The following is a 12802-nucleotide window of genomic DNA, read 5'->3' as shown; positions in this document are numbered from 1 at the left end:
AATAAAACACAGGAAACAGTTTAAAAATCCAAAACCAATTTATAAAAATAGTTTATATTTTTATCTTTAAAATGACACAAAAACGATTAAATTCGGTTCAGGGGAACCGGAGATATGAATTTTTAAAGTATTATTATTTTCTAGCGCTTAGAAACAAAAAGCGCCAATCGGGTCATCTGGTTGCACCAGGACCGGGGCAAAGTCAAACTTTCAGGCCGACCGCGATGGAGCCCTGCTCGGCTACAAGTCGCGGGAGGCCTCGGTTAAAAACTTACCTTCTGACTTAGGGCCTGATTCTAACTTTGGAGGACGGTGTTAAACCGTCCCAAAAGTGGCGGATATACCACCTACCGTATTACGAGTTCCATAGGATATAATGGACTCGTAATACGGTAGGTGGTATATCCGCCACTTTTGGGACGGTTTAACACCGTCCTCCAAAGTTAGAATCAGGCCCTTAGTCTCTTTTTTGATGTTTTTCTTCCCCGGGACGAACCTGCCAGTTGAATCCGACCTCCTGGAGCCCTTGTCCGGATACGCGAAGTCGGTTTCCTCGGTGGTGATTTTTACCTTCGGACTTAGTCGTTTTTTCGAGATGAAAATCCTTCGACCGGGGTAAACCTGGATCTTGATCCGACGTCCGTGGAGCCCTTCTCGGATACGATGGCTGGGAGGTCCCGGTCAACTTTTTACCTTCGGACTTAGTCTCTTTTTTGGATGTTTTTCTTTACCGGGACGAACCACGAAGTCAGGCCGGGTCGCGGTTGAGGCAAGCCGGCTAGAATTTCCGTGTCGGGTCGGTCACTTTATGGAGCTTTTTTTCAAAAATTCTCCAATCTTTTCCAAACTTCTGGGGCTTCACCCAGATGTTCTTTTAAGGTTCTTTTGGGGTCCACAGCTCACCCCAAGGGTCCAGAAGTTCTGTGATGGTCCTTGGGAAGTGCGGACTTCAACTCCCAGAATACACCTGGCGCAAACTCCTTTTTGGTCACTGGACAGTGGTCAGCTGGTCACTTTTTCAGGAGTTGGTGCAGGGGACTCTGGATAGCAATTTTTCACCTGTAGCAAACAGGGAGTCCCTCCTTGAACCAGTGGAAGCCAGGCAAAGTCCTTCTTGTGGTGAAGCCCAAGTGTGCAGCTGGTGCAGTCTTTCTGAGTGCAGGGTCCAGGTGCAGGCCAGGGGTCCAGCAGGGCAGTCCTTCTTCTTCTTTAGTTCCTTTCTTGTTGAATTCTGGAGGGGATCTGAGGCGTGGGTGCAGGTCTGCCAGTTTTATCCTTGCTCCTGGGTGAAAAGCAGGGGGGCCCTGGTTCTCCAATCAGGGACAGGGTCGTCCCCCTGTGATGACCACTTCCTGGGAAGTGTGGCAAAAATCCATCCCAGAAGGCAACAGTCTCTAAAAATCCAAAATGGATGAATCTGATTTTTGGAGGAGAGATCTGGCTGAGCCCACCCACTGGTGTGGCTAAAAATCATAAACACACCCCTCTCCTGCCCTCTCCTAATCTAATCAAGGGGGCACCTAGCTGTCTGGGGTTGCAGGATGTGGGGGTGTTGCTGGGTGCTCCAGATGTCCTTCTCTGCCTTTGAAGACCAGTTTGGCAGCCCTCCCCCTTCCTGCCTCACCATCTGCTGAGGGGAGATTCTCTCCCCCAAGCACATTCCTTTGTGTGAAGCCAGGCCACTTCACACCTCATTAAAGTAGCCTGGCAGAAGCTGCTGCAGGCTGGCCAATCAGAGCACAGCAGCAAAAACAATGCAGAGCTGAAATTGGCAACTTTTTAGGTAAAGTCTAAACTTTTTACCTGGACAAGTTATATTAAATCCAACAACTGGAAGTTGTGGGATTTATTACAACAATCAATTTGATACCAAATTCTTGGTATGTAACATTTAAGGAGACTTTAAAATTTAAAATAAAGTCTGCCCATTCTAGCCTATGAAGGCCATTTACTTCAATGAGGGAAAAACGAATTTGGCTGTTTTTAACCTCACCAGGGCTTATAAATCTATTTTTATAAAGTCCCTGTTTATAGTTACATGGCACCCAGCCCTAGGGGCACATAGGGCACACCTTAGGGGTGACTTATATGTAAAAATAAGGTAGTTTAAGACTTTGGAAGTACCTTTAATTCCAAAGTCGAATTTGCATATAACTTTAATTTAAAAGCAGCCAGCAAGGCAGGCTTGCTTTTAAAATGACACTGGGCACCTCAGCAATGCACCTAGGTGTGCACCACCTATGCTGTGGTCCCTAAACCTACATGCCCTACCATATACTAGGGACTTATAGGTAGGTTAACTTAGCCAATTATAATTAGCCTAATTTGCATATCCATTTTACACAGAGCACTGGCCCTGGGACTGGTAAGCAGTACCCAGGGCACAGCCAAGAGTCAGTAACCACCAGTACCTATCCAGAAAGAGTGGGGGTGATCAGGCAAAAAAAAAGGACTTTCCTACAAGATCATTCAACCCTCTTCTAGCTCTACCGAATTTTTCAATTAATCTTGCATCCATCCGGTGTAGAATGGAGGTACATTCAATAGCTGTTTGTGTTTTCTCTGCCACATATAGTACTGATCATCTTATATTGTCATTTTATGGCTCTTTTCCATATAATGATCAACCAGTGGTGCGCTTCGTGTTTCACATCTAATTCTAGACACGCTACCTAGAAAGCAGCCAACTTAAGGGTTGAGGGCTCATTCCCACTTAAGCCAAGGCTGACACTACTGCACTAGCACGCAGAGTGATGTCCTGGATAATTTGTCAGGCTGCTGTGTGGGCATCAATGCACGTGTTCAGGAAGTACTAGTTCCTTGACAGTCCGGTCCGTCTGGTTGGGCTTTTCGCTTGTTTGTCCCTGCAGGACTTTATAGTCTTTGACATTTGGCCAACCCTTCACCAGCAGAGGTACTGCTTTGGTATCTATTCACAAGGTGAAGAATCTGCGGTTAGAAGTATATTTCAGAAGAACAAGTTACTTACATTTGTTAATGCACATTCTTGTGGATACTCTAAGGAACCGTGGATTCCTCACTGTTCCTCATACCTTCCCATGGCCCTTTACCATCTGTACTCATCTGACTTTACCTATCCAGCGTAGAGATCTGCACACAGGTGAAGCCAATTTTCTAATTAGCTCTGCTCCTCAGGGCACAGACAAACATTAGAAAGGAACTGACATCAAAGTGCCTGTGTGGCGCTTATAAGAGGCCCTGCATGTCACTTCCAGGGCATAACAATGTTGGTGCAGAGCCGAAAGTAGGAATACTGTTTTTGAGTTTTCAGATCCAGTATGACACATGGGGCAATATTCACAAGGTGATGAATCTGCAGTTACAGTATCCAGTGTGTTACCAAATTGAAGTAACTTGTTCATTATAAAAAAAAGTAAAGATTTTAGTAATGTCAGGCTAAAGAGACTGGCAATTGTTAGTTGGCTAGGCAATATTATCAAGCATTCTCCACAGATACAGTGCAAACTTTCTTTTCCAGAACCAAAACTCACATTTGAGTATACTAAACACATATATGGGATAACCCAGTTGTTAGAAATAGGGTCTCTAGTTGGCAGTCGGTTTCCACCCTGTCCAAGTAAGGAACCTCACTCTAGTCAGGATAAGGGAGATACCAGCTCAGATAACCCCTGCTCAATCAAATATGACATTCAGGAATAAACCTATCATCAACACAATTTACACAGAGAGCATATGCACTTTAGCACTGATTAGCAGTGGTAAAGTGCGCAGAGACCTAAAGCCAACAAAAACTTGTCAGAAAAATTAGGAGGAAGGAGGCAAAAAGATTGGGGATGACCTTGCAAAAAGGGCCAGGTGCAACATTATCCAATGTCTAAGATATTGAAAGTTACCAAGAATTCTGTGACCACTCACCAGAGCAAGGTCGAAAAGCTGACCCTCTTTGGTTACATGCAATATCCATGATATGTGCAGTGTAAGGTATTGTGTTCTTTCGAATAGGTGGTACACAATTATTCGTTGCCTAATCCACCTTTAAGGTCTTGGTAACTTTCTCCGTCCTATTAGACTGACTGTTAGGAAGTTGTAGAATTTCAGGAGACAGTATCTTATTCGATGCATAATATGTAGCAAGTTACAGAAGTAAGGCTTGACCATATAGATCAGTTATGTCAGACATGACTCCAGAAAGGCCTTTAATGATAACCACTGAGTAAGTAAAATTGGTTCTTCTTGATTCACTGTACAGGGAGTGCAGAATTATTAGGCAAGTTGTATTTTTGAGGATTAATATTATTATTGAACAACAACCATGTTCTCAATGAACCCAAAAAACTCATCAATATCAAAGCTGAATATTTTTGGAAGTAGTTTTTAGTTTGTTTTTAGTTTTAGCTATGTTAGGGGGATATCTGTGTGTGCAGGTGACTATTACTGTGCATAATTATTAGGCAACTTAACAAAAAAAAATATATACCCATTTCAATTATTTATTATTACCAGTGAAACCAATATAACATCTCAACATTCACAAATATACATTTCTGACATTCAAAAACAAAACAAAAACCAATCAGTGACCAATATAGCCACCTTTCTTTGCAAGGACACTCAAAAGCCTGCCATCCATGGATTCTGTCAGTGTTTTGATCTGTTCACCATCAACATTGCGTGCAGCAGCAACCACAGCCTCCCAGACACTGTTCAGAGAGGTGTACTGTTTTCCCTCCTTGTAAATCTCACATTTGATGATGGACCACAGGTTCTCCAAGGGGGTTCAGATCAGGTGAACAAGGAGGCCATGTCATTAGATTTCCTTCTTTTATACCCTTTCTTGCCAGCCACGCTGTGGAGTACTTGGACGCGTGTGATGGAGCATTGTCCTGCATGAAAACCATGTTTTTCTTGAAGGATGCAGACTTCTTCCTGTACCACTGCTTGAAGAAGGTGTCTTCCAGGAACTGGCAGTAGGACTGGGAGTTGAGCTTGACTCCATCCTCAACCCGAAAAGGCCCCACAAGCTCATCTTTGATGATACCAGCCCAAACCAGTACTCCACCTCCACCTTGCTGGCGTCTGAGTCGGACTGGAGCTCTCTGCCCTTTACCAATCCAGCCACGGGCCCATCCATATGGCCCATCAAGACTCACTCTCATTTCATCAGTCCATAAAACCTTAGAAAAATCAGTCTTGAGATATTTCTTGGCCCAGTCTTGACGTTTCAGCTTGTGTGTCTTGTTCAGTTGTGGTCGTCTTTCAGCCTTTCTTACCTTGGCCATGTCTCTGAGTATTGCACACCTTGTGCTTTTGGGCACTCCAGTGATGTTGCAGCTCTGAAATATGGCCAAACTGGTGGCAAGTGGCATCGTGGCAGCTGCACGCTTGACTTTTCTCAGTTCATGGGCAGTTATTTTGCGCCTTGGTTTTTCCACACGCTTCTTGCGACCCTGTTGACTATTTTGAATGAAACGCTTGATTGTTCGATGATCACGCTTCAGAAGCTTTGCAATTTTAAGAGTGCTGCATCCCTCTGCAAGATATCTCACTATTTTTGACTTTTCTGAGCCTGTCAAGTCCTTCTTTTGACCCATTTTGCCAAAGGAAAGGAAGTTGCCTAATAATTATGCACACCTGATATAGGGTGTTGATGTCATTAGACCACACCCCTTCTCATTACAGAGATGCACATCACCTAATATGCTTAATTGGTAGTAGGCTTTCGAGCCTATACAGCTTGGAGTAAGACAACATGCATAAAGAGGATGATGTGGTCAAAATACTCATTTGCCTAATAATTCTGCACTCCCTGTATGTAAATGTATCTTATGTATCTATACTGACAATCTGCCATGAACCTGGCTCTTCTGAACTTAGTTTGTATACCCCGTAAATTTAGAGGAAAAAAGCAGATGACACAGCTGTGAGGTGACCTGCAGTTATTTTATTCCTGCCTATTCACCAGCATTACCTTACCGCCACACAGCAATGTTTTCAAAATCCTCAGTCTCTTCCTGTTTCCTGTGAAAGAGATCCACTGGCTGAAGACGTAGAGTAAAAGTGGAATTAGTGCTCTAATGAACACACCAGAATCTGGCTTGTAGTTTGTTGCAAACGCACATTAAAAAAAAAAAGAAAAAAAAAAGACGATAGGTCACTTTCAAAATCAACTGTGCATTTGACTGTGTGTCAACCTCTAGATAAATCCTGCTTTCTTATGAAGAACGTTAGCAGTGCAGTAAACAAACACCGGCCTCGCCAGTAGGTGCCTCCTTTGTGATCTATTGGCTTTGTCTGTGATTTTTAGCCTTGACTGCACAACAACCGTGATGAGGGAAAGCTACAAGGAGAAGAAGTCGACAACAGTGCAGGGTACAGACTTATATGAGGTAGATGGCTAGAAAACACACACACTCTAAAGTGCTTCTCACAAAAAGAAAAAAGTTGCACTTGAAAAGCAAGCAGGGGAATCAACAATGTCAGCCAATCAAGGGGATTCTAAATAGGCAATGGTCCATGTGAGAGACAAACACAAAATTGACAACCTGAGACACAAATAAGTAGGCAAATCCTAGTTGCAAAGAAAGCCAACCAATGGTAATCAATAAGCAGGCTCCAAGCCCCTTTGTGTTCTTGCTAAGCCACTCTGCCTTGCAAATTACAGCACATGCGCTGTCCAATAGACTCGACCTAATGAACATAAAATAATGAAAGCCTCTTTTTTTGCTACTAACTCAGTTTATTGAGGCGAAACAATATCAAATGAATGAGAGCTGAAATGCTAGCAATTCCTTAAGTGCAACAATAGTTGCCCAGTGATAACATGCTTTTCACATTTTCACATTGTCTACTGGTGCTGTCAGCAATCATTATGTCTCTACTTGAGTCAATGACAAAAATAAAATAAAAGAGTGATGCAGTTGTCCAATCACACATGACAAGCTCTTTCACAGGGAGGCTTCTATAAATAATTTAGATACACATTTGTGTAAAGATCTTGAGGGCTTCTCTTTATTTTAAGTAGATGCATGTTCAGTGAGGTAAATTACATTTGCTGAGGTCTGCATGTAACACATTTGAATCCCATCAATGGAACTCCACCTTCAGTCCTTTCAAGGTTTGTAAATTGAGTACTATGGCTTTCAATAATGCTAATGTCACTGGTGATGTATTTCTCTTAGTAACAACATTAACGTGGTAATAAATGCTATGCATATAAAATATTAATAATGCATTTATTTTTACTATGAGGTATTATTTTGTGAATGTATTTTTTTATTATGTTTTTTAATTTCCCACAGGCGGAGTCCTAGATTAAGGCATCCAGTTACAAAACCAAGACACTCTTCTGCAGATAACTTGGCCAATGAAATGACTTACATTACAGAGACTGAAGATGTGTTTTACACATACAAGGGCTCTCCAACATCAAAGGATAGTGATTCCGAATACTTACAAAATCGGAGTCCTCGAAAAAGGTAAGGCTTTTGTATCCAATCAATTATAGATAATTATGAAGAAAAAAAAACATTAACTAAAGTGGAAATCTGTGAAATGTAAAGAAAGAGTTGCATAGGTGTAGGAGGCTGGCCTGGTTTGTAGTGGGTACTTACAAACCAGGTACTTACAAACCAGGCCAGGGGTACTTACACTCTGCACCAGGTCCAGGTATCCCTTATTAGTGTAGAAGAGGTGTTTCTAGCAGCTTAGGCTGATAGAAAAGGGTAGCTTAGCAGAGCAGCTTAGGCTGAACTAGGAGACGTGTAAAGCTTCTACTATACCACTGGTGTCATATGCACAATATCATTAGAAAACACAATACACAGATATACTAAAAATAAAGGTACTTTATTTTATGACAATATGCCAAAAGTATCTCAGTGAGTACCCTCAGTATGAGGATAGCAAATATACACAAGATATATGTACACAATACCAAAAATATGCAGTAATAGCAATAGAAAGCAATGCAAGCAATGTACAGTCACAATAGATTGCAATGAGAACACATAGGTATAGGGGCAACACAAACCATATACTCCAAAAGTGGAATGCGAATCACGAATGGACCCCAAACCCATATGACCTTGTAGAGGGTCGCTGGGACTGTAAGAAAACAGTGAGGGTTAGAAAAATAGCCCACCCCAAGACCCTGAAAAGTGGGTGCAAAGTGCACCTAAGTTCCCCAGAGAGCACAGAAGTCGTGATAGGGGAATTCTGCAAGGAAGACCAACACCAGCAATGCAACAACAATGGATTTCCAGACGAGAGTACCTGTGGAACAAGGGGACCAAGTCCAAGAGTCACACTCAAGTCGTGAGTGGGCAGATGCCCAAGAAATGCCAGCTGAGGGTGCAAAGAAGCTGGCACCGGATGGTAGAAGCTGTGGATTCTGCAAGAACGAAGAGGACTAGGAACTTCCCCTTTGGAGGATGGATGTCCCACGTCGTGAAGAAGCTTGCAGAGGTGTTTCCGTGCAGAAAGACCACAAACAAGCCTTGCTAGCTGCAAGGGTCGCGATTAGGGTTTTTGGATGCTGCTGTGGCCCAGGAGGGACCAGGATGTTGCCAATTGCGTGAGGAGACAGAGGGGGCACCCAGCAAAACAAGGAGCCCACTCAGAAGCAAGCAGCACCCGCAGAAGTGCCGGAACAGGCACTACGAAGAAGAGTGAACCGGAGCTTACCCGAAGTCGCAAAGGAAGGTCCCACGACGCCTGAGGACAACTCAGGAAGTCGTGCACTGCAGGTTAGAGTGTCGGGGACCCAGGCTTGGCTGTGCACAAAGGAAATCCTGGAAGAGTGCACAGGAGCCGGAGCAGCTGCAAATCACGCGGTACCCAGCAATGCAGTCTAGCGTGGGAAGGCAAGGACTTACCTCCACCAAACTTGGACTGAAGAGTCACTGGACTGTGGGAGTCACTTGGACAGAGTTGCTGAGTTCCAGGGACCACGCTCGTCGTGCTAAGAGGGGACCCAGAGGACCGGTGATGCAGTCTTTTGGTGCCTGCGGTTGTAGGGGGAAGATTCCGTCGACCCACAGGAGATTTCTTCGGAGCTTCTAGTGCAGAGAGGAGGCAGACTACCCCCACAGCATGCACCACCAGGAAAGCAGTCGAGAAGGCGGCTGGATCAGCGATACAAGGTTGCAGTAGTCGTCTTTGCTACTTTGTTGCGGTTTTGCAGGCGTCCAGAGCAGTCAGCGGTCGATTCCTTGGCAGAAGGTGAAGAGAGAGATGCAGAGGAACTCTGATGAGCTCTTGCATTCTTTATCTAAAGAATTCCCCAAAGCAGAGACCCTAAATAGCCAGAAAAGGAGGTTTGGCTACTTAGGAAAGAGGATAGGCTAGCAACACAGGTAAGAGCCTATCAGAAGGAGTCTCTGACGTCACCTGCTGGCATTGGCCACTCAGAGCAGTCCAGTGTGCCAGCAGCACCTCTGTTTCCAAGATGGCGAGGTCTGGAGCACACTGGAGGAGCTCTGGGCACCTCCCAGGGGAGGTGCAGGTCAGGGGAGTGGTCACTCCCCTTTCCTTTGTCCGGTTTCGCACCAGAGCAGGGCTGGAGGATCCCTGAACCGGTGTAGACTGGCTTATGCAGAGATGGGCACCATCTGTGCCCATCAAAGCATTTCCAGAGGCTGGGGGAGGCTACTCCTCCCCAGCCCTGACACCTTTTTCCAAAGGGAGAGGGTGTAACACCCTCTCTCTGAGGAAGTCCTTTGTTCTGCCTTCCTGGGCCAAGTCTGGCTGGACCCCAGGAGGGCAGAAACCTGTCTGAGGGGTTGGCAGCAGCAGCAGCTGCAGTGAAACCCCGGGAAAGGTAGTTTGGCAGTACCTGGGTCTGTGCTAGAGACTCGGGGGATCATGGAATTGTCTCCCCAAGGCCAGAATGGCATTGGGGTGACAATTCCATGATCTTAGACATGTTACATGGCCATGTTCGGAGTTACCATTGTGACTCTATACATAGGTAGTGACCTATGTATAGTGCACGCGTGTAATGGTGTCCCCGCACTCACAAAGTCCGGGGAATTTGCCCTGAACAATGTGGGGGCACCTTGGCTAGTGCCAGGGTGCCCACACACTAAGTAACTTAGCACCCAACCTTTACCAGGTAAAGGTTAGACATATAGGTGACTTATAAGTTACTTAAGTGCAGTGGTAAATGGCTGTGAAATAACATGGGCATTATTTCACTCAGGCTGCAGTGGCAGGCCTGTGTAAGAATTGTCAGAGCTCCCTATGGGTGGCAAAAGAAATGCTGCAGCCCATAGGGATCTCCTGGAACCCCAATACCCTGGGTACCCCAGTACCATATACTAGGGAATTATAAGGGTGTTCCAGTATGCCAATGTGAATTGGTGAAATTGGTCACTAGCCTGTTAGTGACAATTTGTACAGAGAGAGCATAACCACTGAGGTTCTGGTTAGCAGAGCCTCAGTGAGACAGTTAGGCATCACACAGGGAACACATACATTTAGGTCACAAACTTATGAGCACTGGGGTCCTGGCTAGCAGGTTCCCAGTGACACATAACAAACATACTGAAAACGTAGGGTTTTCACTATGAGCACTGGGCCCTGGCTAGCAGGATCCCAGTGAGACAGTGAAAACACCCTGACATACACTCACAAACAGGCCAAAAGTGGGGCTAACAAGGCTAGAAAGAGGCTACTTTCTCACACAAACCGCCCCCCCCCCCCCCCCCAAACGAAGGACAATAAGGCTAACCTTGGCCAGTTGAGACTTTATTGTCTAAGTGGTGATAAGTAGAGAGTAGCTCTGCAATAGACTGGTTACTCCCTTTATCATCCACTATATGGTTACTTCCCTGTGGGGATGTAAATCACCCTGTTTGAATTGTTTTAGCTAAGCAACAATGTGAAGATGTATTTTCAGAGTTTCTATCAGTAAGTTTTAGTTTAGAGCAGTGGGAATTGTCCACTGAATCTATTTCTAGTGATGAGAATGCCAGACAGGGATGCTGTCTCAGAAAAGCCATAGCTGGGCAAAAACTTTGTATATATGGCTGGAAGAGAGAACAGGGATGCTGTTTCTCTTGAGTTGGAGCAGGGCAGGGATGCTGTCCTATGAGCTCCACACTAGGGCATGGATGCTGTCCTAAGTGTTGTGAGGCAGTGCAGGGTTTCTGCACTAAAGTTTCTCTGGGAGGTTTGGAGGGATGCTCCATATTAACAAAAATGGTGCTCTTTTTCTCACCAATATGAGTTATCCCATAGAGAGGTACTTTCACCTCAGGGAGTACAGCTATGCCAGCTGATGAATCCCTTGGAACAGGTGCCACCCCAGGAGAGGTTTCTCCCACCACAGGAATGGTATCCTGAATGGCAGGGTGGTTAGGGGATACAGTGATACCCTTTTTACCTGTTGTTGGAGAGGGATCCTGAGTTTTCAGGCCTTCTCTCCATTGCTTTTTCATTTCAGTAGAAATGAGAGGGAACAATTCCTCAGGGATACCCAGCATGGCTGCATGGGTATAAAACTCTACATCAGCCCAACCTGAGGCCTCTAGGTCATTACCTAAGAGACAGTCTACAGGTAAGCTAGGTGACACTACCACCTGCTTAGGACCAGTAACTCCACCCCACCTAAGCTGAACTTAGTGGAGTTATGGACATCAATAATCTTATACTGTTGTCCAATGATGTGTTGTTCAGGAGCCACTAGGTTTTCAGTCACCAAAGTGATACTGGCACCTGTGTCCCTGTAGGCCTGGGCCTCAACACCATTTATTGAAACTGTCTGCCTGTACTTATCCATTGTAAGGGGACAAGCAGCCAGTGTGGCAAGGCCAATGCCACTAGGTGTGATAGAAACTGTCTTGGGACTGACTACCCCAGTTTCTATGATGGACCCATAAGTGAACCCAACTACACCCTTAGCTTGATGTTGCCAGCAGTCCCACCACTAGTACCACTACTGCTAGGGGCACTAGAGCTTGATGTATTAGTGGTGGTAGGCTCAGGGGGTTTACCTGGACAGGATTTATCCCCTGGCCTATGGCCTCTATTTTTACACACAAAGCACCAAGGCTTTTTAAATTGTGTAGGTTGTGAAGAAGAGGAAGAATTTGTTTTATCCCCACCCCCTGAAGAGTGTTTAGGATTTGAAGACGGATCTTTGGTTTTACCAATGTCCCCATGCGTATCCTGAGATTTCTCACCATCTTTCTTCTTGCCATCCTTGTCACTACCTGTATGAACTTTTCTGTTCACTCTTGTTCTGACCCATTTGTCTGCCTTCTTTCCCAATTCTTGGGGAGAGGTCAGATCTGAGTCCACTAGATATTGGTGTAACAAATCAGACACACAGTTATTAAGAATACGCTCTCTCAGGAATAAGTTATACAGGCGTTCATAGTCAGAAACTTTACTGCTATGTAACCACCCCTCCAAGGCCTTCACTGAATGGTCAACAAAGTCTACCCAGTCTTGTGAAGACTCCTTTTTGGTTTCTCTGAACTTGATCCTGTACTGTTCAGTGGTTAAGCCATAACCATCTAGGAGTGCATTCTTTAAAACTGTAAAATTATTGGCATCACTTTCCTTCACAGTAAGGAGTCTATCCCTACCCTTTCCACTGAAAGATAGCCATAGGATAGCAGCCCACTGCCTTTGAGGGACCCCCTGTACAACACAGGCCCTCTCAAGTGCAGCAAACCACTTGTTAATGTCATCCCCCTCCTTATAAGGGGGAACTATCTTGTGCAGATTCCTAGAATCATGCTCTTTTACAGGATTACTATCTGTAATACTGCTGCTGCCACCATGGGGTCCAAACCCCAACCTCTGCCTTTCTTTT

At 44.9% G+C, this 12802-nt stretch overlaps 1 protein-coding gene across 5 annotated transcripts in view; it reads left to right on the top strand.

The window, feature by feature from the left end:
• The window catches only part of PTPN3 (protein tyrosine phosphatase non-receptor type 3), a 1694656-nt gene that overhangs the window by 940280 nt on the left and 741574 nt on the right, over positions 1–12802 (top strand). For all 5 annotated transcript variants that reach the window (XM_069219598.1, XM_069219596.1, XM_069219595.1 and 2 more), the window contains one exon: positions 7281–7457. In XM_069219598.1, coding sequence (XP_069075699.1) covers positions 7281–7457 — 177 coding nt within the window. The remainder of the gene's footprint in view (positions 1–7280; positions 7458–12802) is intronic.

This window comes from Pleurodeles waltl, chromosome 2_2 (genome assembly GCF_031143425.1).
Source record: "Pleurodeles waltl isolate 20211129_DDA chromosome 2_2, aPleWal1.hap1.20221129, whole genome shotgun sequence".
Lineage (NCBI taxonomy): Eukaryota > Metazoa > Chordata > Amphibia > Caudata > Salamandridae > Pleurodeles > Pleurodeles waltl.
This window is presented reverse-complemented; position numbering and strand designations above follow the sequence as displayed.